Raw genomic sequence first — 27,403 nt, 5'->3', positions numbered from 1 at the left:
ACTGGTGGAGGTGGGGGGGGGGGGGGGTTGTGTGATCCAAGGAGCATCAGCGTCCGTCCTCTTAGCTAGGTGTTAACAGGCCGATGATAGAGTGTTGTGAGTGTGATAAAAGGTGGTCAGTGTGTGTCTCACTCACACCGCAGAGATGTTGATGTTCTGTGACAACGGCCAGGTGTCTCTGTTTGACTCACGTACTCTCTCTCTCTCTCTCTCTCTCTCTGTGTGCAGCCCTGTGCAGCTATGGGGTGTGTTTCAACGGGGGCCATTGTCGAGCGGGATCCACCCAGCTGTGTGACTGTCCGGGGGGATTCAACGGGCCCAGCTGCCAGTATGGTGAGTACAGGTGGATTTATATATATTGGTGGTCTCTCTCTCTCTCTATTTTCCATCCACCTCATGTTATTCCCCGGCAGACTGTCTTTTTCTTATTCCCGCACTTTCCTGGCATCTCTTGTCTCTCCAGCCATCTGTGTCATCCAATTGAATTGCGTTTCATTTTGGGGCCAGTACAAACACTTAGCAGGTAGTTTAAACTCCGTACAAGCACTTAGCAGGTAGTTTAAACTCGGAGGACATACTGATAACAGGTTTGCCGTCTTATTAAAAGAGCCAAATCCCCCAAGCCCTCAATGAATCGACTATACCTCAGTGATCACGTTTCCCTCCACTATAATGAACATAGGAATCTCTTCACATCTCAAAAAGCTAAATAGTTGGCTTCTTCGCCAACCACCAGCAGTCCAACCATTTTATCAGCAAACCGGACCCATATTGTGGAAGTCGAGCCGTTGAAACAAAAACAGCGGTGGATGTTGTTATTTTTCCGATAACGACACACGACAGGAAATTCCTCCTTGTGCTTTTGCTTTTTCACTGTCCATCCTTTTTTAGTTTTGGCCCCTGTGCAGCAGACAGACACCATGACACCACGGGGCCTTCAGCGCTTTAGTTTTGGCCCCTGTGCAGCAGACAGACACCATAACACGACGGGGCCTTTTTTAGTTTTGGCCCCTGTGCAGCAGACAGACAGACCATAACACCACGGGGCCTTCAGCGCTCATCCCAAGTTCAAAGCTACAGGAACCTGACGAACAATGGGAGACAGTCCCTTTACAGTGTAGGCTACTGGTTCTAAAAACAGTGGGTCAGGACCCCGTTTGTGGGTCGCAGACATTATGTGACAGTTTCTGACTGAGGCTAAGTCGTTTATGTGAAAGCAGGGAATCGAAAATTCAAAATGACATTTTGGTTGTTCAGTTTGACCCAGAAGTTTTGGAGATATGGCTTATAAAGTTGTGAGCTTCGTGACCCAGGGACAGACCCAGGGACCCAGGGACAGACCCAGGGACCCAGGGACAGACCCAGGGACCCAGGGACAGACCCAGGGACCCAGGGACAGACCCAGGGACCCAGGGACAGACCCAGGGAGTGACCCAGCTCTCTCTTCCTACTCCAGCAGCATCAGCAGATGGTTATCACACACATAGGTCTCTGTTGGGGGGGGGAGGTATAGCCATGTGATAAACCCCCGGCAGGCAGGCACCGTACGTACGGTACATACAGCCTCTTGTCTGGTCGTACAGCAGCGCCTCGTCACCAAGCTCATACATGTAGGCCCCCCTCTGAGAGTGACAGCTTCTCCCCAAGGGGATCGCAGCTCTCTGTGGCGGTGCCGCCGACCTGACCCATAGCTTCCAGCAGGCTTCTTTAATACTTGAACAAGAAAGAGGCTTAAGCATTTTAGGACAGAGGCTATGTGAGCACGCACGCACGCATGCACGCACGCACGCGCACACACACACACACACACACACACACACACAGACACACACACGCTCCTCGAGGTGCTGCTAGCACAGCTGGAGGCCACTGATGGAGTGTCTTCTCCAGGCTCTTCCTTGCGGGTTTCAATCCAGTGATGAATGATGGAAGACATCTGTTTAACATCAACTCAACTGTGCTGGCTGGCTGTGTCCACATACCCCCCCCTAAAAGAAAAAAGAAGGATAAGGAAAAGGCTGCATAGCATTACACAGAACTGCACACATAACCCCCCTCCCCCCCTTCACTTGCGGTAAACAGAATGACATCAAGTCGTCGTTGTTGTGCGGTATAGGCTCTGTACTACTGACGGTTACAAACGGCTGATCTGTACCGTTGCACTGTTGATTTAGTCAGCCATTTCTTTTTGTCATATAGTCGACTGGTCTTCGTTTAGTTTTTTGTCACATTTTAGTCACCTGGAATGTTTTAGTGTTGGTCTAGTTTTAGGCGACTAAATGTCATACGATTTTAGTCGACTCAATCTACAGTTGATTTAGTCGACTAAAAGAGATCATCAGTCACTTTGAGCAGGTTTTTTTGATTGATTGATTGATTGATTGATTGAATACTTTATTTGTCAGACGTGGCACAATCAAGGCTAAAAGGATAGCATATAAAAAAGGATCCCGGGGACTTGTTTCCATTGTGCCATATTTCCCTCACACCTGGTGATGCATAACGTCTAGGACCCATCACTCAACTCCAGCTCTATATTGTCACTTGCCAGAGAAGATGTAAATCTTTGCGACAAAGAGGTTTCTTCCAAGTCCTTACTCTGACGTACATTTTCCGCAAATGTATTTTACAGGCGATATATATATATATATATGTAGCTCTGGTCCATAGCTCTAATGCCGTCACATTTTGACTAGAGCTATGTTACTGTCGACTTCCGGGGGACACCAGCATGTCCTCTGTAGCGAAAATAAAAATAATGTTTTACCTACTCACCAATACAAAGACAGGTTGTGTAATTAGAAAGCCTACTTTCCTTATAGTGGAAGCACTCTGAGCCCCCCAGCACACGTATAAAAGGTACTTTTTGGCCAGAAAGGGATTTGTTTTCACCCGAAAGAAAACTCTTCTCTATGAGGGGTTTCTCTTGTCAATATCGGCAGAGGGCGCAGTGGAGTAACTCAAATTATTTTTTTCCCCGTATTTTTTAATATCGTGAGGACGATGGCTTCCATTTTGGCATTGCAACTTTTCAGGACTAGAAAGCCTGCAGTTTCTATTAGCTTGGATTCCCAATCGATGATGTCACTGGTCACTGGGTTTCGGAACTGCCCACAGCCCTCCTATATGAGACACAGACTGAGTAGGAAAGAAATTGTGCCATTTTATTATTATTATTAGTGAGGACCTGTTATATGTAGATAGGTTGAAAAGTGGTGAAGTGGTCCTTTAAACATCTGAAATATTTAATTTACAAGAAGTAGTTATCATGAAACATGCGTAAGCTTAGAACGTAACAGTGGAATATCTATATAATTAAACTATAGGCCTACAACATACTATACTATTCATATATACTATAATGTGCTATGACTACCGGTACATAAAATGCAATTCTAGTGCTGTCTACGTAACATGCTATAAGTCTGTATAAAATGCTATCTAAGTCTATGTAAAGTGCTATCTAAGGGGCTAGGGCAAGTGCTACAGGCCATGATGGCCAAACTACGGCGGAAGATTGGGAGTGAGGCTGCAGTTCTGATTGTAATGGGAAGTGCATTCCATATAGTTTTGGAGCACGTTTTTCAAGTTTTGGAGTAATAACATCTGATAATGATGTTTTGGAAGTGGCGCTGATCTGCAGTTTTCCCCCCGTTATATATATATATATATATATAAAACACTCTCTAGTGGTCCAGCTCACTACTAATGCCTCTATTTGTAACTTTGTCACATTTTTAAGCTGCCACAGGATAACCACAGTACGTGGGTCGACTGCATGCGCATACCGGACAGCTCCCAGGCAACAGGCGCATGCTGCAGACAGGGCTATTATTATTACAGTTGTGCTTACTTGTTGTGGTCTTTTTCGTTGTGTTCCCGGAACTGTCAGTCAGTCCATATTCCCCCCTCCTCACATGTTGTCACATGTTTACATATAAGCTAAACGCTGTGGTCGGCAGCAGGCAGCGATAACGCACGGAGCCACACACACAACACACATCACACCTATAACGCACGGAGCCACACACACAACACACATAACACCTATAACGCACGGAGCCACACACACACAACACACATCACACCTATAACGCACGGAGCCACACACACAACACACATCACACCTATAACGCACGGAGCCACACACACAACACACATCACACCTATAACGCACGGAGCCACACACACAACACACATCACACCTATAACGCACGGAGCCACACACACAACACACATCACACCTATAACGCACGGAGCCACACACACAACACACATCACACCTATAACGCACGGAGCCACACACACAACACACATCACACGGATTCACTCATCGTTTAACCCGTTTAGGACGGAAAACGCGTCTGTGTCACCTTTTATAGCTTTGAACCACTCTTAACCATTATTTTTAAACATAGAACTCTACAAGCTCATAGCGCGGCACTCGGTGGCCAATTACAAATAATATTTGGGCACCACTGATATTGAAACATAATGTTTTTTCAGAAAACTGTCAAGATTTTAGAAGACATTTAGAATGTGGTCTCAGTTCTAAATGGATTAATGCCCGTTGCATGTTGTCAGTTCAACTCAGTTGTCTGAACATTCCTATTGCATGTGGCGATGTGCTGCTTTCATGTGGTTTGGCGTGTTTGTGTATATAAATTGGTCCGTGTTTATGCCTTTCAAGGGCCTAATTAGTCTCCTGCTCCCAATAGTTGTCTGGGGGGTGGGTGGGGGAGGGGTTTTTCAGTTACATCACGTCTGGTGAAACGTAGTAATTTGTATTTTTTTTCTTTTAATTTTGGTAAGAATTGTATAAGACAATGTCTTGTCTTATAATTCATATTTTATTTTGAACGGGCACTTGTCTCATCCTTCGTTCAACCACAAACGCTGAGAACAATTAGTTAATTAAAAAAAGATTAAGCAATTACATCTGATTGATGGGGACATGCTTTTATGTTGCGATCCCTGATCATCATGTTATAATTTATGCTGTTTTAATTAAGATAATTAAGCGTCACTTGTCGCTACACACCAATGCACATACCCCATTTGGGGTGGTAATGGATTATGCACAAATAAGAATGATGCACTTTCATATACAAATTCCAACGGTACCATTTTAGTCATAAGGATATTGGAAGCCCAAAATTGCGCTTACAATTCTTGCACATTGAAGTTGTTGGGGAGCACATTGTTTTGTAATGCACTTTATCAGGTGTGTCTTGGTGGTTCTTCAAACCTTTCACCATTTAAAATAGTACCAGCCTCTTTGCCCTGGGTCCTTAATTGGATTCAAGGACCGCAGAGAATATCCATGCCTGTCATCGGCAGTCAAGTGGTGTCCTTTGGGATCAAGAGCTTCCAATCGATTCAGACTTTTCTGGCAGGGCAGTTGTCTTCATACCAGCCAACATCTGGGCTTATATCAGCCTCAGCTGCACACAGTGTCCTATTGAAAACTGATCTTATTGTAACTTGCCTTTTCTTTATGACCGCATAACCGATTAAGACTTGAAACCAGATTCTGAAAAATCTGTTTCTATATCAGTGGTTCTCAAACTATTTCATGTCAAGGACCCCAAAAATGATATGCATTTGGCCACCGACCCCCATTTGACAATATGTCGTTCCAGGGACCCCACCAAACCCCAACAAAAATGTTCACTGTGAAAGAATATATAATTCAAAGATTTGCACACAAGTAGCAGATCTACAAGCTCGTAGCACGGCACTCGGTGCCACGCTACGAGCTTGTAGATCTGCTATGTTTCAACATGCAGCTAAAGTTTAAAATGATGGTTAAAAGCTATAAGGTGACACAGACACGTACCTCATGTCTAGATGTGTTAATGTGTTAACATCCACACTGATCTAAAAAGCAAAAGAAGTGACACAGCAAAAAAAAGATTTCACGTAAATTGCATGTGCCGTTCATGATTTGAGGCTTTTTGTTCAAAAATCCTGCAAACTTTGAAAGCCAATGTTGGCCAATTAGGATGGAATATGAAATATCGGACAGATCCGTCTTGAACACATGACTGTAACGATTTGCGGGATTTTCGGACGGAATCTGGAGGAGAATTTTTCAAAAGTCGGCCTCCTGGTGGCGCTATAACAGGCCATTCTGAAAAATGGGGCGCAGAGGTTCATCGTTGGCATCCAGGGAGTGTGTGTGCATAATTTGGCATCGACCGGGTTAACGGTGCCGGAGATTAGCTGGTAACAGGCTGTACAGTATGTATTTCTTTGGCACAGTTCTGCATTGTAAGTCCTCAAATTGACCCTGGCTATAGATAGGCGTGTATATAACTTCATGAACCCAAAGCTGTTAAAGACCCCCTTCAGCACTTTTCTCTAATTTTTTTTTTTTCTTTCACTTTGTGCAAATGGTTTGTGGACCAATAAGCTCATGTCTTTGGGGGGGAGATGGGGGGGTTGTGGGGTCACGGTGACGCCAGCAGGGCCAGCCTGCTCCAGGCATCACTCAGGACGAGCCCCTACTGATGATGCCTGTCATCATTATCATAATTCTGTAATGTACGCTTCAAAGCATCCCAGGCATGCTTTCCTCAGCGGTGGACACACTGTCTTTGAACCTTTAGGAGCATAGCTATAGCGTCATTATCCTTTACAGCTGAGAAGGGGCTTGGATTCATGACCCCCCAAGTTCATGTTTGATTAGAATAAGAGAGGGTCTCGGTTTAATGTTGCCTGTCAAGAAAGAAAACATTGGCCTGGGCCGTGGCTCAGCGGTCCAGGCACCTTGGCTGGTAATCTAGTCTGGCAGTGTGTTGCGGGTTCGACTCCCGAACCCGACGGCCTTTACTGCATGTCACCCCCCCATTTCTCTCCCCATTTCCTGTCGGCCTACTGTCTGTCCCTCCATAGGAGAAAGTGTGGAATAAAGGCATAACCTCACATGTTCTCCCCGTGTCCCCTAGGGTAGGTATACCCTCACATGTTCTCCCTGTGTCCCCTATAGGGTAGGTACCCTCACATGTTCTCCCCGTGTCCCCTATAGGGTAGGTACCCTCACATGTTCTCCCCGTGTCCCCTATAGGGTATAGGTACCCTCACATGTTCTGCCCGTGTCCCCTATAGGGTAGGTACCCTCACATGTTCTCCCCGTGTCCCCTATAGGGTATAGGTACCCTCACATGTTCTGCCCGTGTCCCCTATAGGGTAGGTACCCTCACATGTTCTCCCCGTGTCCCCTATAGGGTATAGGTACCCTCACATGTTCTGCCCGTGTCCCCTATAGGGTAGGTACCCTCACAAAAAAACATGCAGTAATCCTGGTCTCCCCCTGGTCAGATGGTGGGCCTGATGGAGGGGAAAGGAACTGGTTGGAATAACGTGTTCCTTCCACTGCGCTACGTCTTACCGGGGGAAACAAACCCCTGTCAGGTGATAAGAGGCGACCTGCTCACTCCTCATGATTGAAGGAAGCATGTGCTCACTTTCTGTTTCAGGGCTCTCCCCAGGCTGGCAGAGGGAGAGTAGCGCCCAGGATTACAGTTTAGGCATTGGGCAACAGGTGAAAAAATGGGGTAAAAAAAATCGTGGGATAACAATGTAAAGAAATATATATATAAATCGACTGGGATTGTGGTCCGTCCATACCAGTCTGGCCAGCTGGACAGTTTGGGGTTATTCTTCTACCCTGCCCTGACCACCAAATTGGACAGAATACAGGAAAGGAAAAAAAAGGTCACAATGTTCTCCGTCACGCAACAGCACACAATGTCTGCGGAGCACAGAAGACTCACAATAGAGTTCCAATTACCGAACGAGGTTTTAACACGTTGCGTATTGAATAGAACCTACTGTATTCAAAGTTTAGGTTAGTTGACAGATGGCTCTGAATAGCAGAGTCAATTAATGCTCTGGAGCATGACTGCCACAAAATGTGAACCCTCCACAGTTCAGCTGGCTGGGTTCCTGTGGAATGTTCACTGAGATGGTGCCACAGAGAACCAACAACGACATACCAGAACCATACATTAACCCCTATAAATTAGACATTTAGCAGACGCTCTTATAGGAGTCTGGGGGAGAAGCCAGGAAAGGACCAATGTGGATGAAAACACCGCTGCACGTCTTTAAAGGACTGTAGGATGACAGCTAAAGGTAATAAAACAGTTTTAGGGCGAAACTCCCCTTTAAGCAAGAACAAAAAGCATGGCAATACATCACATACAAAAAGTAGTTATCATGAAACATGCGTAAACTAAGAACGTAACAGTGGAATATAATGATATATGCATACTTTAAACTGCTATGTCTACATAAAATGCTATTATAGTGCTGTCTACATAAAATGCTATAAATCGGCATAAAAAGCTATCTCAGTCTACATAAAGTCCTATAAGTTACCTATCAGCAAATAGGAATTATGCTGTGACATCCACATTTGATTGTGTTTGCACAGCACGTTGGAGGCTTTTCAGCACGTTGTACCAAACATTTTATATATTGACCTACAGGCTGGGCGATACTAAATCATTAACCACTGCATCCGAAAGCTGTCTTAAAGCAGTTTCTCAAACGTTTGAATTTTTCAAGGACACCCAGTTTTGCATTTAGGCCACGCGTGCCAATAGAGACCCATTTGATATTATTTATTTTCTTTTCTCTTGTACCCCAAATCCACACTGTTAATGCTTAGTGTTTTATAGTGGGTATGCGTGTGACATCATCATCATCATCAGTTCTGCGGGAACGCCTACAAAAAGTCCTATCTGATTGCATTAAACAACATTAAACTCAATTTGCCACTCGATTAACGGCAGAGCTACAGCAGGCTTTCCAGCACGCGTATACGCGCGTACACACTCCCCTATACGGCCGGGGCTACACCGGGCCATTTTGTGCGCGTTTACACGTATATGCACAGACGCGCACACACGCTTTTAGGTCCAGTCCTATTTTAAGTGCACATACGCGGGGCTCGCGTGTGCACGTAAACGCGCGAGAAAAGCCTGGTGTAGCCCGGCCGATAGATAGGCCATTATCCATGTGCATAGTCACTTTATGCATGCACTTACACCCTCTATTAGGTGGGCAACCACACTATTGTTCTATGGCAGGTCCGAGAAGTAAAAACTAAAGTAAACCTTTTGTTAATACTTTTGGGGTTATTGAACTCAATGAACAAAAAAAGGTTGTTTTCTGAATTTTCCTGATTCGACAATATAATGTCCAATCAGACATTATATTGTCGAATCATCAGTGACATCACACAATATCTAATAGAAATGGCGAGACAGAATTAATCAAGAACAGAAATCGTCGATGGTCTCCACCTTTCTAGTTTGACCCATTTTGGGCGGGAACCCCTTTTGGTGTTATAAGCATATATGTACTATAGCTACTTTGAATATTTTTGAAAAATCGTGAAAAATGTGGCGCAAATCTTTGAATATATATTCTTTCACAGCGAACGTTTTTAACCCAAATCTTTGCTTCTGGGGGGGTCCCTGGAACAACATGTTTTCAGTTAGGCCAATTACATATATATTTGGGGGTCCTTGACTTGAAAATGTTTGAGTGACATAGAAACATGTTTGTCATGTTTTAGACGACATTTTGTAGAATCGGTTGTCAGGTCAAAATGTGTTAACCTGTATTGCCAGGAGGACGCTGCCTCGCTGACGCCGAGCTATGTAGCCACGGAGGAGACGGCTGGGATGGATGGATGGGGTGTTGGACATGAAGCGTGTTTCGTTTAAAAAATAGAAATTATCCCGTGATTTTTTAACCCATTTTTCACCCCTGTGTCATTTATCTAATGTGATCCAAGTGTCCAAGTTGCTCCTTTACACCCTGGTTGGACGTAGCGCGTGAAGAATTCAGTGTGAAAAGCCACCGGTTGACCTCTCTTAAATCCTTGACCTTTTGAAATACCATGACATTGTGATTTCTAGCTGGTTGTTTGTTTGTTTTCTGCCCTCCTGTTTAACCGGTAACCTGCCTGGCTTCCAGCAACGATCTCACTACGTTCCGTTGTCACTTCGCTACTCAGTCTGGAAAGTCTTCCATCCAGTGTTGATTGTGTCGACTAAAGACGAAAAACGTTTGTCCACTACCTTTTTTCACTGACGAAAACTACATGGAAAGTAAATACAAACTAAGCTATATGCTATATGTATATGATGACTGAAACTAATACTAAATCTACTGACAAATTTCGTCAACAAATAAAAACTAGACTAAAATGTTAGGAAGGGGACTAGTGGACAAGAGTTCCAGAATAAGTCATTTTACACTTGGTTGCATGCTGAAAATAGAAGATCTACAAGCTCATTGTGAGCTTGTAGATCGGCTATTTTCAGCAAGTGTAAAAACAGTCATTACGACGGCATCAAGGCCCGCCAAAATTTATTTTAATCTACTAAATCAACTGTAGATAAAATCTTATGATATTTAGTCAACTATAACTAGACTAACACTAAGACATTACAGGTGACTAAAATGTGACTAAAATGGAAGCTATTCAAGAGACTATAGGACTAAAACTAAAATCAAAATTTGCTGGTGTTGTGGAGCTGCATGCTTAGCTGGGCTTCATGGCTATTTGCATTCACCAACGCTGTTGTCACCAATAAATCCAAAAACATTTTCGCATATGAGGGGGGTGAAGGAAGGAAGACAGGTTCTCAATCACATGCAATTCACGTGCATAGTTGACGTGCAGATTGCGTACAGTGTGAGAATACATATTCAAAACAAAATAAAAGCAATGCGGTTTTAGTCCACCCATATGGTAATGAAAGTATGTTTTATTTTCTAATTATCAAGTAATCTTTTGCGGGCCTGTCAGTCAGCTGGCAGGCCGTATTTGGCCCGCGGGCCGTACAATGCTCAGGTCTGATATAGAACAACAAGACAATACTTGATATAAAATATAATCCAGGTTAAACCTGAACACATGTTGACCTTTGCTGGTGATGGCATATAGGCAAACATTCGGCAAAAAGTGTAGATCGGTTGAAAAGGGGAAAAGTACAGAGCCCTGGGGACCCCGATCAATGAAGAAGTAGGAAACTAACACCCGATCGCCCGGGGTTATTTCATCCAATAAATCAGAGCGCCAAGTGATTTATAGCAGCGGAGCACTTTTACCGACGGACCGGATGTTATCCCGGGTGTGGCTGTAGCGATGTAGCCAAAACACTGTAGAGGCCATCGACAACAACGGGACGTATGATTAAATCTACCGCGACTACGATCTTTGCTTAGAATTAGATGTTATGATTTAGATCAAGAGTTATTAACGTTTTAAGATTTTCAGTCTCGTCGGCTAAACGATGGCGTCCCACTGTTATGCAACATTAAGAGTTGCGCAACGGGCGCTCCCAGGCTGTGGGGCGATGTGATCGGTTTTGATATCAATAACCTGGTGAACTTTCCTGAGTGATCGGGGTGTTAAATTTACTGGTATAGAGAAATGATTCCCGGTTCATTTTCCTCATAGACATTTCAAAAAGTATTTATTTAAAGACCTTTTAAGCGTACAAAGCCAACTCGAGTTGTGACAAATCATGACAACAAACAATTAGAAGAATACAACACTTTTTTTGTTGTTTTTCTTCTTTGTAATTATTTGTTTGGTCCAAAATATTGTGTTTGTTGTCATGATTTGTCACAACTTGAGTTGGCTTTGTACACTCTTAAAAGGTCTTTAAATAAATACTTTTTGAAATGTCAATGGGGAAAATGCATTGAGAATTATTTCCTGGGCCTGGCGTTGTCATGAAAGGGGGCGGGGCTGCCATGCTCTATTGTGGCACAGAGACACATACTGTTCTACTTTGAACCCACTTTGGTAGAGAGGGAGTCACATTTTTTTGTCATCAAACACTGGCCTCGTGGCCTAGAGAGAGGGAGATGTGCCAAGCCTTGATCCTTTTCAAGGTAGATGCACGGTGCAAAAAATGTCAGCACTTTTCCTGACTTTAGTTGTCCTCATAGACATGTGAGAATGTGCCAACACTGGCACTAAACACTGTGGGAAGGAACACTTGCTGGACTTTGTGATTACAATTATTATTATTACTATTATTATTATTATTATTATATAAGGAGGAAGAATTTGTATCAAAAAAGTGTACAGTATTAGTTCAAAAAATGTTTTTATGTGGACACCCCCACCAGTTCATTAAGTGTGCCTAGTTTGCCTTGGGGGGCAGTGATGGATGGAGATCCACCTGAACTGAAGCCGCATCCACAGCTGTTGTATGATAAAGGGGGAGGGGTTGGGGGAGGGGATGATAGTGTGATGTCACTGTTTTTTAAATTTTATTGGCACGTTTGACTGTCAAGGTTTCAGCCTCCAGGAAGAAACCCTAAATACAAAGGGAAGATATGATTGCACATAAAAACACAGCCGCTCGTTATTATGCCGCGGAGCCGCAGATAAATTTGTTATTTTTAGGGTCAGCTTGGCACTTTTTGGCACATTTTGTTGCCCTACTCATAGTGCATATTGCGCGTATAGGTAGCGACGGCACTGAGTAAAACCTTTAACAGCAATGCTGAGTAGAGAGAAATGACGGGAGAATCATTTAGCAACCGGGATGTAGAGTACAGTACAGTTAAATAATGTGCAGAATGCAAGTGCAATTATGTGCAAAGTACAATACATGGAGGGATTTCCCTCCCCCTCACAAAGACAGAAAATAAAGACAGTGTGGCGGGGTGTGAAAGAGGGGGGGGGGGGGGGGCAATGATGGGAATGACAGTATAGCTGTAGAGTAGACAGATCCAACCACTTACTGTAGATCATGTTTACGACAGGTTATCAGGTCATCAAATTGAACCCCTCTGACTGTGTTACAGTGTGTCACTAAAACATTCCCATGCTCTCTCCGTCTCTCTCTGATTCAATATTGATATCATGGCATTAAAAAATCGCAATTAATCGATGTTTTTGCCCACCCCTACCTAAAATACATATATGTACGTATATACGTGTACGGTGTATATCGGTGTTGTTTTCGTCGACTAAAACTAAGACGAAAAATCTAAATTTGCTGCTAAAAACAATACTGGTGTATATAGAAAGTATAGGTGTGTGGAGCTGGTGGTGTTTGTTGGCGGGGGGGGGGGGGGGGGGGGGGGTCCCGTTCAGATGTTCTCCTTTGAGAGTACCTCTGTTCAAGCCCTATTAGCCACGGCTACTCTACAATTACTCTGGGCTGAATAGAGGTCTCACCTCTTCGGTAAGTGTCCCGCGGCCTGTCGTGGCGTGCCTTTAACGGCCCCGCGTCGTCTAGGGGGAGCTCCTTTGAACATCGTGTACAGTAAAAAACCTCGGTGTCATTTTGACACAGAGAGTGTGCAAATAGAACCAAATGGACCCCCACCCCCCCCAAAAGAAGGAGTTGGCATTTGGTTCCATTTAGCACACGCTGGGAGTTATAGTTACACATGTGGACTTGACTTATTTACAAGACACTTCTGTAAAATGGTTTTGTAGGTTCTTTCTCCAGCTGGTTCATTTCCATACAAAATGCAATGGATGCAGCTGCCTTGCCTTCCTTATTCATTATGTGTCAGCTATATATAGGATGTTAAAATGTCTTGCTCATTATTTAGTAACTAAAACATCTACTGATGACTTACTTTTGGGTCGTGCATAGGAGGCCTTTGCTATGTTTCACCAGTTTCTTCATCCTTGGCCCTCTCTCTCACCCGCTGCCTTGCTCTCTCCCACGATGTTAAAGTTACACCTATTTCCTGTTAGTAACCTGGGTTAAAATGTGCAGCATTGGGAGGATGAGGAGAGGTGTTGTTGCTGCGTAATTGTCGAGAGTAATGGCTGATATTGAACAGTCAAAACTATGTGTCAATACGCCTGTAACAACAGAATAATTATGTCATAGGTATATTTGGGGGCCTCATTTGGTCATGAAACGGGCCTCCAGATTCCCAAGGCCGTCCCTGGGGTCGTGCAACAGACACCCTCCCCTATCCGTGCCCCGCGGTATCGTGCGTCTGGTGTAGCTGGTATCATTGACATATATTGGTCCTATCCAAACGCACTGTACGCACGTAGTAAACGCATACGCACTGCGCAAAATTGTCCAGTGTAGCCCGGCCGTAAATCAGGTTCTCCTTACGGGGGGGATAATCAATCTTCTACATAGCTTTTAATCACAATGTCAGCAAGCATATAAAAATGTCCAGATGTGCATTCTAATCTTCCTTACGTTATGGGTCGTACACACACATTTTACACCAATTATTGCAGTTTCTCTTTTGTTTAATGCGTCCTAGAATGGGCCTCCCACTTTGCACTGCACTTCATTTTGACCGAAGGTCGCATTTACTATGAAAATTGCACATTTCCCGTCAGTGTATCACTCAAAATCCCCATACATGGGAAAACCCCCTATGTATGGTGCCCAGGTTTCATGACATCACTATGACATCTGATGTCATAGTATCACTATGACATCTGATGTCATGGTAAATGCAATCTGCTGTTGCAATTAAGCCCATATATGGAGATCCCTGATGTAATCAATATTGGCCAGCAACTGTGTATATATATATCTTTCCCCATCCATCCTTCCTCTTCGATGTCTCCCTTTTGACTGATTCCTGTCCATTCAAACTCTAGACAGGCCTGTCCCAAAGAGTTCTAAACGGGCCCGAAAACTAAGGCTGGCCCTCATCAAACCCTGTACACTCAAGAGAATGTCCCCCCCGCTACCACCCTTAGATCTCCATATACTGTATCGAGCTGACCTGTTCTGACATTCCATATGTTGGTCTGACCTCATCAAACCATGTACACTCAAGACACGCTTCTTATATGGCCAGTACAGAATTCATTCCATGTTGATCTGCCCCCCCCCCCATGCCAAAGCACCAGCCCTTATTAGTCGTCTTACTGGTACTCTACTAGATGTTTGGGTATTTTGGGGTGTTGGTGGGTCCAATCCCGTTTTTGAAGAGTCCTATAGTGTAACGCCCGGGGATCGAACCCGGACTCCCAATCGGAAAAGGCCAACAAGCGGACAACCGTGTTAACATAATAAGGGGAGGAGAAGAGACAAATAGAGCGCAGGTCGTTTCATTTCAGCTGCATTGTCCATTTGTTTGTTCCAGCGTGCGTCTAAACACGCTCTGATTTACGTGCCGTGGGGTGACTTGTGCTCTCATGTGCACTGTCCAGGCGATGACCGGGGGGGGGCAGAGAGGTCGGAGGTGAAGCCAGCATGTGGACGCAGTGTGTGTCTCTCCGCTGCGTCTCTTCGCGGCTGGCCGGCCGTACGGGTAATAAAGCCAGGAATGTCATGTGGCCTTTTCACCCTGTTTGAGGATGATGCGGGCCGAACTCTTTATCACTTTATCTCACTGGTTTATTCGTCGCCGGGCCCATTTACAGACTGACAGTGATCAGAGAGAGAGCAGCAGTGACGCAGATGTGTCTAGGCTGGTCCTCGTGGGCTGCCAAGAAATACATGATTTATATTGTCATCGCACATCAATTTATGTTAACGATCATTTGACATTGCTACATAAGTATAAGGTACGTAAGGTGGTCCCTTATTGGCCAAGCACTCCCACCAACATCTGATTGGTTAGCTGATTTGCTCGTTTACATATGACATATGTTTTCCCTTCAATGTCAATGGCGTTTAATGTTTTGATGTTTCATTTACGTCATATTTAAGCAGAATTATCAGCTCTTATCATCATACATCATCATGCATCATCTCATACTCGCAAATCAGAATGCCTGTTGCCTGTGATTGGTTAGCTGATTTGCGACAATGTCGATGGCGTTTAATGTTTCGATGTTTCATTTACGTCATATTTAGTGGAATTTTGTACTTTCTCCGTCCAATGGCAAATCTTGAGACGTGTGGGGACAACAGCTAAAAATCACACCCGTGGGAAGTGAGGGGTGTTAATATATTAAAGTCTAACTCTAGTTGATTAGGTGATGTAATGGTGATGTAAAACAAACGGTGCAAACACAAACATTAAACGCCATTCACAATAAAGAGACAATATGACGTAATGAGGCACATGAGAACATCCCCCCCCCCTCCCCTTTGCCGTATATGGAGAAACCATTTCCATCACATCGCACCACACCATTTCACAGGGCCAGCTTCTGGCAGATAGGTACACAACTGCCAGCTAAAAGAGTTATATATTATGCTAAAAATATCTGCCCCCGTCATGTTTGGGAGTGCTGAGGAATGTAAAACAAGGAGAGAGGTAGGTGCAGGGTCTCTCTGTGGCCTTGGGACCTCCTCTCCTCTCCCACTGTAAAAATAAATCCCCAAGATTCTGTTCTCACCGAAGAGCTTTAGCTTGGGATTAAGACAAACATTTGTGAAACCGCTAATGGGCAAGAATGTACCTCTTAAGAGTTCTCAACAACCCTATAAATGAGAGACAAATGTGAGTCTCGCTGCTCATATGGCCGAAGACACGGTGCATTATGAGTGTGTTGATTGCTTGATTGCCTGCAGGATTGATTTAGTATGTTGTTCCTTCACCGGGGCAAATCCATTCGGGAAGTTAATAATAATGATAATAACTCATGAGAGTATCGTCAAGATTTGAATCTTAACTCACAGCCGTGTTTGTACGTGTTCATGAAAGTCCATGGAACAACATATTTTCAGATGGGGGGGTCGGCGCCGGTGGCCAATTACATTTAATCTTGGGGGTCCTTTACATGGAATAGTTTGAGAACGACTGACACAGAAAACTGTCAGGATTTAGAAGACATTCGTAGAATCGTCCTCGGGTCTAAATGCTAATCCGAAGGAATAATACATTATTTTAACATTCTGAATACCAATGTAACATTAGTAAACTACATCTAACATTAAGAATGTTTGACCCTTGCTGGTTTCGGGTATAGGACACTATACTGTTTGACAAATGGCGTTATTTATTGACGTTGCGATGGACCACGGATGTGTGGCGACATCTTTATTGTAGTTCAAACATTGCTGCAGTGACCTCTCTTCATTGGGGAAAAGGTAAACATATCTAGAAGCTTTTGTAGTTAACGACAAGTTATTATTTGAAGGGCATTTTCTGAGCTTTGCAGTGTAGGGAAACAGGATACACAGAGAGAGAGAGAGAGAGAGAGAGAGAGAGAGAGAGAGAGAGAGAGAGAGAGAGAGAGAAGGACGGGGGGTGGTCAGTCATTCTAAGGTTTGACCCAAAATAAATTGCAATTGTAATCGTTCAAGGTTTTTTTTCCCTTAGGTTCATCCAAATAACGTATAAAAAATTGTGGATCAAGGTAAATTTAGGGCATGAAAGTTAAACCATTAGCATGCAATGTTATTCATCATTCTGAATCCATTACAAGCATTAGTTTTGCACGAAAAACACTCCTTGGGCTAAAAATGTCCATTAGCCACGGCCATGATAATGTAACTATAGTAAGTTTTCAAATAAATGTAGTGGAGTTAAAAGTACAATATTTGCCTCTGAGATGCAGTGGAGTAGAAGTAAAAATATACTGGAAATTGGAAATACTCAAGTAACGTACAAATACCTGGAGATGGTAATGAAGTACAGTCGTTATAAGTAAACTTTCCACCACTGTACATGGGGCCCTATAACCATTATAAGTACAGTCGTTATAAGTAAACTTTCCACCACTGTACATGGGGCCCTATAACCATTATAAGTACAGTCGTTATAAGTAAACTTTCCACCACTGTACATGGGGCCCTATAACCATTAAGTACAGTCGTTATAAGTAAACTTTCCACCACTGTACATGGGGCCCTATAACCATTAAGTACAGTCGTTATAAGTAAACTTTCCACCACTGTACATGGGGCCCTATAACCATTAAGTACAGTCGTTATAAGTAAACTTTCCACCACTGTACATGGGGCCCTATAACCATTAAGTACAGTCGTTATAAGTAAACTTTCCACCACTGTACATGGGGCCCTATAACCATTAAGTACAGTCATTATAAGTAAACTTTCCACCACTGTACATGGGGCCCTATAACCATTAAGTACAGTCGTTATAAGTAAACTTTCCACCACTGTACATGGGGCCCTATAACCATTAAGTACAGTCGTTATAAGTAAACTTTCCACCACTGTACATGGGGCCCTATAACCATTATAAGTACAGTCGTTATAAGTAAACTTTCCACCACTGTACATGGGGCCCTATAACCATTAAGTACAGTCGTTATAAGTAAACCTTCCACCACTGTACATGGGGCCCTATAACCATTATAAGTACAGTCGTTATAAGTAAACTTTCCACCACTGTACATGGGGCCCTATAACCATTATAAGTACAGTCGTTATAAGTAAACTTTCCACCACTGTACATGGGGCCCTATAACCATTATAAGTACAGTCGTTATAAGTAAACTTTCCACCACTGTACATGGCGCCCTATAACCATTATAAGTACAGTCGTTATAAGTAAACTTTCCACCACTGTACATGGGGCCCTATAACCATTATAAGTACAGTCGTTATAAGTAAACTTTCCACCACTGTACATGGGGCCCTATAACCATTAAGTACAGTCGTTATAAGTAAACTTTCCACCACTGTACATGGGGCCCTATAACCATTAAGTACAGTCGTTATAAGTAAACTTTATACCACTGTACATGGGGCCCTATAACCATTAAGTACAGTCGTTATAAGTAAACTTTCCACCACTGTACATGGGGCCCTATAACCATTAAGTACAGTCGTTATAAGTAAACTTTCCACCACTGTACATGGGGCCCTATAACCATTTTGGCTACAGGGTTGCCCCAAACCGACACCTTCAACTATTTGACAGGCTGTGATAGGATCATTTGATTTACAGATGAGCTGTGACAAGCTGCTAATCCGTTTTACAACGTTAAGCTAATCCACTGGATTACCTTTGGTTGCGCACTGTATTAAATTTGATCCCCGTTTACTGTAAATTAAGTCGGTCTCTGAGAGTTCAATATTTATTTTAAACATCTGCATAACTTAATTTACAAGATCAAGTCTACACAATTAGAGAGTGTAGATTGTAGAATAATTGTTATTTTTGACCAGCCCGTTATCTCCTATGGCGCCAGTTTGCCACACCAATAAACTATGGAATTGTGGACAAAATCGTATCCGATAACAATATAAAAATATTCTTTCGGTTTTGAGTCTGAGAGGCTAAATCTCATCAAAATGGTGGTCCTCCGTGGCTCAATGGCTGAATAAATAATGGGCCTTGACATGTAAAAGATTGAAAACCAACCGCTCTAAGCCCTGAACTACCCCAGCTGCAACTCTTAACGGGCATGTCCTTCCACCAGCAAGAGGTCAAAAGGTGGTGGGGCATTAGGGGAGATTATATAACCCATACAGAATGTCTTCCACACATGCTGTATATTATATACCTCATCAAAATCTGGCCCTCGTGGCTTTTAGATTTATTTATTTATTGTGACTGAGGGTAGAGTAGAGTTGTAAAAGTTAAATGGGTGGCAAATGAGATAATAAATGTCTAGATCACAAGGAAGCCGCAGAATGTTCTCAGGGTGTCTCCCCCGATGGCTTTTCCAGGCCATTGGCCTCACGTAAATGCTCGTGTACAGGTAGTGTTCACAAGTTTGTGAAAATCTGCTTATTTTTCTTTGAACCGCAGTGAGTGTTGCTGCAGGTGAGGTGAGGTTCTACTGTTCATAATTATTCCCCTCCCCCTCATTCCTCTCAATTTCCGTGATTATGCCAATTTCCTGATTACCTACAGTGTATGTATTCTAGTCCCTTTGTCACTGTTAAGACCTACAGCCACATGTCTATTCCGATTTCATATTAGACTGGAACCCACCTGTGCTTTCTATGGCATAGGCAGCTCCCGGCAGGATCCGCCGGGAGAAACTAGACGCAGCTGCGCGACATGAGACTAATTAATTTGAGCGACAGAAAGAGAGATCGAGAGTGTGTGCACGTGTGTGCGTGTGTGCGTCAATTTAACAAAGGTGCAGACGATCAGAAAGAGAGTCAGCGACGTTTGCGCTACTGTATGCACTGTATTTGAAAACTTTAGTTACTAGTTACTTTGGCGATTTTAGAAAACATACATTAACCAAATCAACCCTATACATTTCGGCCATTTGAAAATAGCCGATCTACAAGCTCACAATGCATCGCAACCCGACGCATTGTGAGCTTGTAGATCGGCTATTTTCAATAGATTCTGTACACATTTTGCCCCTCATGGCTACAGAAACAGGAGATAGGCTCCTGCCCCATATGGCTACAGAAACAGGAGATAGGCTCCTGCCCCTCATGGCTACAGAAACAGGAGATAGGCTCCTGCCCCTATGGGCCTCATGGCTACAGAAACAGGAGATAGGCTCCTGCCCCTGGACCTCTATTGCTGGAACCTTGCAAGAGACCTGAGGGTCCAAAAACAAATGGCTAATAAGAACATGGAACAGGTGGAAGAGATGTTATTCAAATAGCTCTTCATAACTGGAAAAGTAGTCGCACTTTTTGTTGGGGAGTTCAGTTCATGAGCTACAAACTGGAATGTAAATGGACCATTTACTGACCATTCCCATGTGCCATTTGAAGATTTAATCCCATACTTAAAGCATTGTTAGCGGCCAGCATAGCGTGACCCGCGTGGCAGCTGAACACCGAGGACAGCGGCCGTCGAGATAGGCACTGCCCAGAGGAGGACCGCTCCCAGACGTTCCTTCTCACACATTCCTTCGCCTCTTTGTCTCCCTGCATCACTGTTTCTCAGACGGCTTGTCATTCCCTCGCACTCTCTCTCTCTCTCTCTCTCTCTCTCTCTCTCTCTGTATCTCTCTCTCTCTCTTTCTCTCTCTCAGTGGTTCCCAAACTTTCCCAAATTGACACTCATTAGCCCGCGGACCCCCCATTTGAAAATATATGCCAAGGACCCATAACAGAAGATTTTTACGGTTCTAGCAGTGATTTTCAACCATTTTCATTTCAAGGACCCCCAGTTTGACCTGAATTAGGCTACGGTCCCCCATTTCTATCTCTGGGACCCCAATGTATCCTACTATAAACGTGCGTGCGTACATGTGTGTACGGTTGTAATGCACATAACTCGAGAACCGTTTGACCCACTGACTTCACATTCGACACACACGTTCCACACCCCCACAGGGAGTGTAGTGCCAGATATCGAGTTAGTCGGACCCATGGTTCTCCAGAACCATCACAAAAGGCTCTGGTCAAGCTCTGCCAGTGGGCCTAATGAGGCCAACTCCTTTCACCTGGGCCAGGCTCTGCCAGTGGGCCGAATTGATTGCCATGCAAGTACACTTTTCAGTTTGCAGTCTTCACACACAGGCACACAGATAGATCTCCATGTGGGACACCGGCTGACAGTTAAAACGGGTGCTATGACAACGTATATCATTAGGTTCCTAAGTTGCATTGTTCCCAAGTAGGCCGGTGGCCGACTGCGACGGGCACGTACAGGTCTAGTATTAGTTTTAGTCGACAAAATCAACACTGGTTGTACAGGGGTGTCGCGTGCTGAAAATAGCCGCTCCACGAGGTCACAACGGGTCGCGTTGTAAATCGGCTGTTTTTGGCACCAATGCTTATAAATCATTAAATAAATAAAGCAGATATACCAGTGGATTGTTGTCACAATGTCGTAGTTTTGAGTCTTACTTGTGACTTTAGTTGCATGCTATGCATTTAATGTCTCCCTATACCCTGTCTCATGTCTCATGTCTCATATTTGCCCACTTGCAAACAGTCCCTTAAACCTGGGTTTTAAAGAACCACACCGGTGGTCTGCCATGTTGATTGCCTGTGATTCACATACAGTATACTTAGGGTGACCAGATCCAAACTGTTCATTTGAGGGACAGAAGTATCGCTTGTGTGGGACTTGTCCCACACAAGCGATACTGGGGTACCGGGTTAGCAACTTGTTACTTGAGTTGCTATTAAATGCCTTGATGTCATATAGGCCTATTGGCTATCATTTATAAACTCCTCTGGCGTCTCACATTTTGTCTTAAAATCATGGTAATTTTAGTCATGGGTGGTACAGTATAGCCGACTTGGTACTGTAGCTTTGGCCTTTAGTTTTTTAGGCCCTATAGGGGATGCTATTTTAACATCTTGCAGGAAGAGACAATGAGAGAGCTTTAGAACAGAAAGACAACTATTAGGAGACTAACTATTAGGGCATTTTAACACTGATTGATGCCAGTCACAATGTGGGACAGGGTCTCAATTTGTGGGACGCCTGAAAAATCTTGGAAATGAGGGACTGTCCCACGCAAAGGGGAACATCTGGTCACCCTAAGAAGTATACAACATGACATTACTGCAGAGTGCCTACTGTGGCTGCCTCAAGACGTCATGGGGGCGCATGTATGCTTAAAACAGGGGCCTGGGGGGGTTGGGGGCTGCTTAAAGTAAACATTTAAAGTCTATAGACTTGGCTGCCACGTGACGTCACGAGCGAAAGCCAGACGTCGGAGGGGATAGTGCCCCTCAGAAATAAGATACTTCCTGGAGAAAACAATTAATATACAATTAATTTTTTTTACTTTGCAATTTTGTTAAGTTAATGCAACATAAGCATGGTAACTAAGGACAATAACAAACTTTAGAAAAAATAAGAACAAAAAATGAATGTGCAAAACCATTCATTAAAACTATGATTCGATGAAGACTTATGTTGTGCTTTGAGATCTCAAAAGTAAAGAATTTGAGGGGGAAAAAATTGTAGAAATGAGGCAACATCTCTTCTTCCTCTTCTTCTTCTTTTGTACCATCAGAAACTAAGCTGGGAATCCCTATTTGGCTTCCTATAGTGACTTCCTCTTCCTTTGTGCAAGCCTCTTCCTTCCGTCCCGAAAGAGCGCGAGGCATTCAGAGTAAACGGAGGTCTGTGAAGTGCAGGAAAGGAATTTGAAATGAGAGAGAGAGAGAGAGAGAGAGAGAGAGAGAGAGAGAGAGAGTTGCCATTGCATCCTGCTCAACAGCAGCTGATTAGCTGTGCTAAAGTGGTGTCACATACAAACCGAAAAGAGGAGATCTCCAAGCTCTAAAACATGTCACGGCACAGCACGTTGTGAGCTTGTAGGTCTGCTGTTCCTGCTGCGCAATGTGGGGGCACAACTATAACAAGTATAGATCAGGATGAAACTTTCCTAATTGTGCCTCTTGGTTCTCTTCATGCGAGGCTCTTGGCCTCGCATGACTCCCATGATCCCATCCCATCCCGGGGCCTCATTAGGCTCTTTACGGAAGGGCTGACGAAAGGTCGCTGCCGGTCACGCTGGGGGTTGAGTGCATGGAGTCTGCATAAATCTGACTGGACGTGCGTTTGCTAAATACAATTATAGAGCAGTGGGTTTTCAACCAGTGGTCCTTGAGGGGGTTCCAGGTACCCCCCCCCCCCCCCCCCCTCAAATCCTACTATAAACATCTAACGTCTTTGCGTGCGTGTGTGTACGGTTGTAATGCACGTAACTCGAGAACCGTTTGCCCCACCGACTTCATATTCGACACACGCGTTCCACCCCCCACAGGGAGTGCAGTGCCCTGACTCGAGTCGGTCGGACCCACGGTTCTCCAGAACCACCACAAAAGGCTCTGCTCAGGCTCTGCCAGTGCATGGGCCTAATCAGCCTAAGTCCCCTCACCTGTGCAATTGCCTCTGCCTCAGCCAATTGATTGCCATGGCAACCCCACACACTTTAGGCAACACCTAAAGTGGCCAGTAGAGTAGAGCACAGAGTAAAGTGGCACAGAGTACACTACAGCAGGGGTTTTCAACGTTTGTTTGGCTGGGGAACCCTGAAAATGCTTTGGCCATGCAGTTGCACGCAGTGTATAGGCTACTCATTTGTGATAGTATAAAACCATTTTATTTGGCATTAGTAAAGAAAGATAAATGTTTACAGAGTTATAACAGTGGTATACGGTAAGAAACGTTACAGAGGCTGTTTTGCATATATGAATATATGGGACGTGCAGAGAGTGTAAATGGTAAATGGTGCATTTATATAGCGTCCTTTATCCAAGGCGCTTTACAGAGATTGTGCATTACATTCACCCATTCACGCATCACATTCACACACCGATGGCAGCAGAAACCATGCAAGGCACCAACCAGCACACCAGCAGCAATTAGGGGTTCAGTGTCTTGCTCAAGGACACTTCAACAATAACTCTGGGGGAGCCCAAAGGGTTCAAACTGGCAACCTTGCGGTTACCATCCAGCCACTCTACCACTGAGCCACCGCCGGCCCTGCGTCGCAGTGCGATGCGTTGAGAGCTTGTAGATCAGCTATTTCCGGGGCGCAGCCCAGCACTCTTTAGCTACTGGAGATGCGGTGTATACGACATGTATTTAGAAACAAATTAGTTCAACGCAAAATACTGTGTTCAAGTTCAGGAGACTTTGGAGAAAAAAAAGCAATTCTCCTGAATGCTGCCTTCCGGTATGGCATGGAAAGGAGAGGCATTTGCTTTTATTTCACCATTAGTAAATGCTGCATTCGTGGTCTGGAAAGGGCAGTTGTTTTACAGACGGGGTAAAAGGGCATCTATAGGGGCTGAAGCCCCCTTTTTGATGTCTATGTGTGCACGTCCCTGCACTCAGTGCACTGCCTGTGTTTTCTGGTGGTGATGTGAGGTGTGAAAAAGCGGATGCTAATCTGATGGAAATGCAACAGGACAGGGTCACTCACCTTTCCGATGGCCCGGCTGTTTGTTGGTACTTAAAATGCAGTTTGATTCTCATTACCGTCCGACATTGTCACTATCTGCACGCACGGAGCAGTTCCACATTCCATGCTTAGGCATTTGAAAAGCACGATATGCTCATAGTTATTTCGATAGTTAATTTAACATTGAGAGCATGGTATATTTATTTATTTTTTCATAAATTCAGAGCACTTTCTATTTAAAACCCACTGACGTCGAAATTAAAAAAAAGTCTCCTAAATTCTGACAGTGAAATACCTCATGTTTCTGTATCAGTGGTGCTCCATATTTCATGTCAAGGACCCCAAGAAATATCTGTAATTGCCCACCGACCCCCCATCTGAAAATATGTTGTTCCAGGAACGCCTCAGAAGCAAAGATTTGAGTCAAATTTGAGGCTCATTTTCAGATCTGCTATTCTTCAACAGCTAAAGCATAACATAATGCTTAAAACGCCAAAAGGGGTTCCCGCTCAAAATGGGTTAAACATGTACCCTTTATTTATTTTTTAGGTAACCATATTAACCCTGGCATGTCATGGTGACAATTCTGAAAGTAATTTACTTCAAAACAGTGTGCATTTGTAAATTGCCTATGTCAGCTATTTGTCATACGACAAACTATATATAGGTATAGGGTCAATAATATTTTATTTTTCTCTCTGTACTTACTTGATGGCTGTGTATTTGCCTCCGTTCTCGCCACAGCTATGGGCCATGATGAGCTTTGAGGCAAAAGTCCATGCGCTAGTATAGGCGGCGGCGCTAGCACACATACCACCAGTGGTGGAAAGTAACTAAGTAATTTTACTCAAGTACTGTACTTAAGTACAATTGAGATATTTGTACTTGAGTATTTCCAATTTCCAGTACTTTTACTTCTACTTACTAGTTACTTTGGCGATTTTAATTTTGATTAGAAAACATACATTAACCACTTCAACCCTATACATCAAAATCAAAATACAAGCTTACAATGCGTCACGTAACACGTTGCGACCCATTGTGAGCTTGTAGATCGGCTATTTTCAATAGATGTTCTACACATTTTGAAGTGGGACATTCTGCAATATGAGTTTTCAATTCCGTACTTTTACTTACTGCATACAGCTGTACATGGTATACACATGCAGAGAGAGAGATGCGTTGGAAACCACAACAAGTAATCTTTTTGAATTCCTGCCGGCATCTCGCGTGTTGTCCCAGTCAGTCACCCCAGCAGAACTGCTCCTGGGGTCAGGGGTCAGAGCAGACAGGTCCTAGCAGGTAGCTACACAGACACAGCACACGCACGGGGTCAGAGCTACAACGGCTCGAGGGCACCAAACGGTATTTGCCTTTTCACGTTTGTCTGGTGTTGTAGATAATAAAATGTTATTCTCGTGGGAGTGTTACACATAGCTGCTTTTGCGGTTAGTTGGCCCATTTATTTTTATTTTTTCTGTCTGAGTTATGGCCTGTGAATTAAATTGTTGTAAGTGCAGCTTTTTTTGACTAAGCTCTTTCAACCTGGTGTCCCTTTAGGGCACGAAACATCAAAATAAAGACATTTTTAACTTTAACAAAATGTCTTAATTAATAAAATGTCTAGACTTAGCATGTTACGTAGACGGCACTAAAATTGCATTTTATGTAGTCATAGCACTTTATAGTATATAATATTATGAATAGTATAGTATAGTTTAATTATATATATATATTCCACTATTCTTAGCTTACGCATGTTTCATGATAACTACTTTTTTGCGAACGCAGTGAGCACTTACTATGAGACCTAGCAGATCATGTCTGTGTGTCTGTGTGTCTGTCTGTCTGTCCCGCTTTTGTGCCCATATATGGACCTGAGTGATTACGTCACCATGACTCAGCCATAACCATATAAGGAGTCCCCAAAGCAGCTATACGTCCAAAACCCAAATATGTACGAGCTGCGTTCGCTTCCCGCGTTTGCGCGTCTTACTGGTATGTATGTGATTGCGAACGCAGTGAGCACTTACTATGCTTTTTGTTCTTGCTTAATGTAAATCACTCTGGATTAAGAGCGTCTGCTAAATGCCTAAATTGTAAATGCCTAAATTGTCTAGCTTGTAGATATTATAAGTATTTTAAGTTTATTGCGAACGCACTGAGCACTTACTATGAGACCTAGCAGACATGTCTGTCTGTGTGTCTGTGTGTCTGTCCCGCTATCCAAATATGGAGTGTGTTGCATCAGCAATCACTCAGCTCCATATATGGGCACAAAAGGGGCCAGGTCCACTCAGCTCCATATATGGGCACAAAAGGGGCCAGGTCCACATATACAGTAACAGCGGGACAGACACACAGACAGACAGACAGACAGACAGACATGATCTGCAGGGTCTCAGCTGCGTTCGCTTCCCGCGTTTGCGCGTCTTACTGTTAAGTTAATAAGTTAATGTATATTTTCTAATAATCTAAATCTACTATGTAACTAAATAAAGTTTGCAATTTTTTGTAGTACAAAAGTATAACATTTGCCTCCGAGATGTATGAAGAGGAAGTATTGACAATGGAAGTATTCAAGTAAAGTAAAAGTACCTCAAAATTGCACCTTAGTGGTAGGCCTACAGGACTTGAGTAAATGTACTTATTTTCCACCACAACTTGGGTCTTAAGAAAGGGGTGAGTATCAAAACAGTGATT

At 43.7% G+C, this 27,403-nt stretch overlaps 1 protein-coding gene across 1 annotated transcript in view; it reads left to right on the top strand.

Moving 5' to 3' along the window:
• megf6b (multiple EGF-like-domains 6b) overlaps positions 1 to 27,403 on the top strand; it is a gene marked incomplete at its 5' end in the record, with an annotated part of 140,491 nt that overhangs the window by 22,032 nt on the left and 91,056 nt on the right. Inside the window, one exon of the mRNA XM_080786041.1 lies at positions 229 to 333. Coding sequence (XP_080642167.1) covers positions 229 to 333 — 105 coding nt within the window. The remainder of the gene's footprint in view (positions 1 to 228; positions 334 to 27,403) is intronic.

The sequence above is a fragment of the Protomyctophum bolini genome, assembly GCF_963924005.1.
Source record: "Protomyctophum bolini genome assembly, chromosome: 2".
Lineage (NCBI taxonomy): Eukaryota > Metazoa > Chordata > Actinopteri > Myctophiformes > Myctophidae > Protomyctophum > Protomyctophum bolini.
The sequence above is the reverse complement of the archived record's forward strand: the minus strand, read 5'-3'. Positions and strand labels throughout refer to the sequence as shown.